This window comes from Chaetura pelagica, unplaced genomic scaffold, assembly GCF_000747805.2.
Source record: "Chaetura pelagica isolate M959 unplaced genomic scaffold, ChaPel_1.0 scaffold528, whole genome shotgun sequence".
NCBI classification, from domain to species: Eukaryota; Metazoa; Chordata; class Aves; order Apodiformes; family Apodidae; genus Chaetura; species Chaetura pelagica.
This window is the reverse complement of record NW_009954306.1, coordinates 49,608-51,337: the sequence shown is the minus strand read 5'-3', so window position 1 is coordinate 51,337 and position 1,730 is coordinate 49,608. Positions and strand designations below refer to the sequence as shown.

Genomic DNA, 1,730 nt, shown 5'->3' with positions numbered 1-1,730 from the left:
GGTGGGGGGTGTTCCTGCCGTGCCTCAGTTTCCCCACAGGGCCTTCTAAACTCCCTCGTGTCCTTCATGAGGCTCCAGACCCAGAGGATGGGGTTGGTGCTCCTGCCGTGCCTCAGTTTCCCCTTAGGTCCCTCTCAGCCCCTCCATGTTCCACAGGAGGCTCCAGTGCCCAAGGATGGGGTTGGTGCTCCTGGGTTCCTCAGTTTCCCCTTAGGTCCCTCTCAGCCCTTCTGTGTCCCACAGGAGGCTCCAGACCCAGAAGATGGAGTTGGTGCTCCTGTCGTGCCTCAGTTTCCCCTTAGGTCCCTCTCAGCCCTTCTGTGTCCCACAGGAGGCTCCAGACCCAGAAGATGGGGTTGGTGCTTCCATCATGCCTCAGTTTCCCCTTAGGTCCTTCTCACCCCCTCATGTCCTTTATGAGGCTCCAGACCCAGAGGATGGGGGTGGGGCTCCTGCCGTGCCTCAGTTTCCCTTTAGGTCCTTCTAAACCCCTTCCAGGTCCCACAGGAGGCTCCAGACCATGGAGATGGGGTTGGTGCTCCTGCTGTGCCTCAGTTTCCCCTTAGGTCCTTCTAAACCCCTGCCAGGTCCCACAGGAGGCTCCAGGCCTGGGAGATGGGGTTGGTGCTCCTGCTGTGCCTCAGGTTGCCCCTAGGTCCTTCTAAACCCCTGCCAGGTCCCACAGGAGGCTCCAGGCCTGGGAGATGGGGTTGGTGCTCCTGCTGTGCCTCAGGTTGCCCCTAGGTCCTTCTAAACCCCTGCCAGGTCCCACAGGAGGCTCCAGGCCTGGGAGATGGGGTTGGTGCTCCTGCTGTGCCTCAGGTTGCCCCTAGGTCCTTCTAAACCCCTGCCAGGTCCCACAGGAGGCTCCAGGCCTGGGAGATGGGGTTGGTGCTCCTGCTGTGCCTCAGGTTGCCCCTAGGTCCTTCTAAACCCCTGCCAGGTCCCACAGGAGGCTCCAGGCCTGGGAGATGGGGTTGGTGCTCCTGCTGTGCCTCAGGTTGCCCCTAGGTCCTTCTAAACCCCTGCCAGGTCCCACAGGAGGCTCCAGGCCTGGGAGATGGGGTTGGTGCTCCTGCCGTGCCTCAGTTTCCCCGCAGGCCCCTCTCACCCCTCCGTGTCCCACAGGAGGCTCCTCAGCAGGACGATGGGCCCCAGCAGGACCCCGGGGCGGCAGCAGGAGGTGAGAAGGAAGAGGAGGAGGCCTTCCTCATCAGCCTCTACCAGTTCATGAAGGACCGGCACACGCCCATCGAGAGGATCCCCCACCTGGGCTTCAAGCAGAGTATGTGTGTCCCCAGGGGTGGCTGGAGCTGCTGGTGGCCACGGTGACCACCAGCCATGGTGACCCCTGGCTACGGTGACCAGTGGGTCCCCTTGACCTTCCGTGTCTCCTCTTGGTTTCCAGTTAACCTCTGGAAGATCTACAAAGCTGTGGAGAAGTTGGGAGCCTACGAGCTGGTGAGCGATGGGTGCTGGGATGTCCCCTGGGGACAGGATGTCCCCTGGGTGCTGAGTTGATGTCCCTTGGGTGCTGAGATGATGTCCCCTGGGTGCTGGGTTGATGTCCCTTGGGTGCTGAGATGATGTCCCCTGGGTGCTGGGTTGATGTCCCTTGGGTGCTGAGATGATGTCCCCTGGGTGCTGGGTTGATGTCCCTTGGGTGCTGAGATGATGTCCCCTGGGTGCTGGGTTGATGTCCCTTGGGTGCTGAGATGATGTCCCCTGGG

The 1,730-nt window shown here is 61.7% G+C and overlaps 1 protein-coding gene across 1 annotated transcript in view; it reads left to right on the top strand.

The window, feature by feature from the left end:
- Positions 1–1,730, top strand: part of ARID5A (AT rich interactive domain 5A (MRF1-like)) — an 8,897-nt gene that overhangs the window by 5,342 nt on the left and 1,825 nt on the right. Inside the window, 2 exon segments of the mRNA XM_010003931.1 lie at positions 1,129–1,285; positions 1,409–1,555. Coding sequence (XP_010002233.1) covers positions 1,129–1,285; positions 1,409–1,555 — 304 coding nt within the window.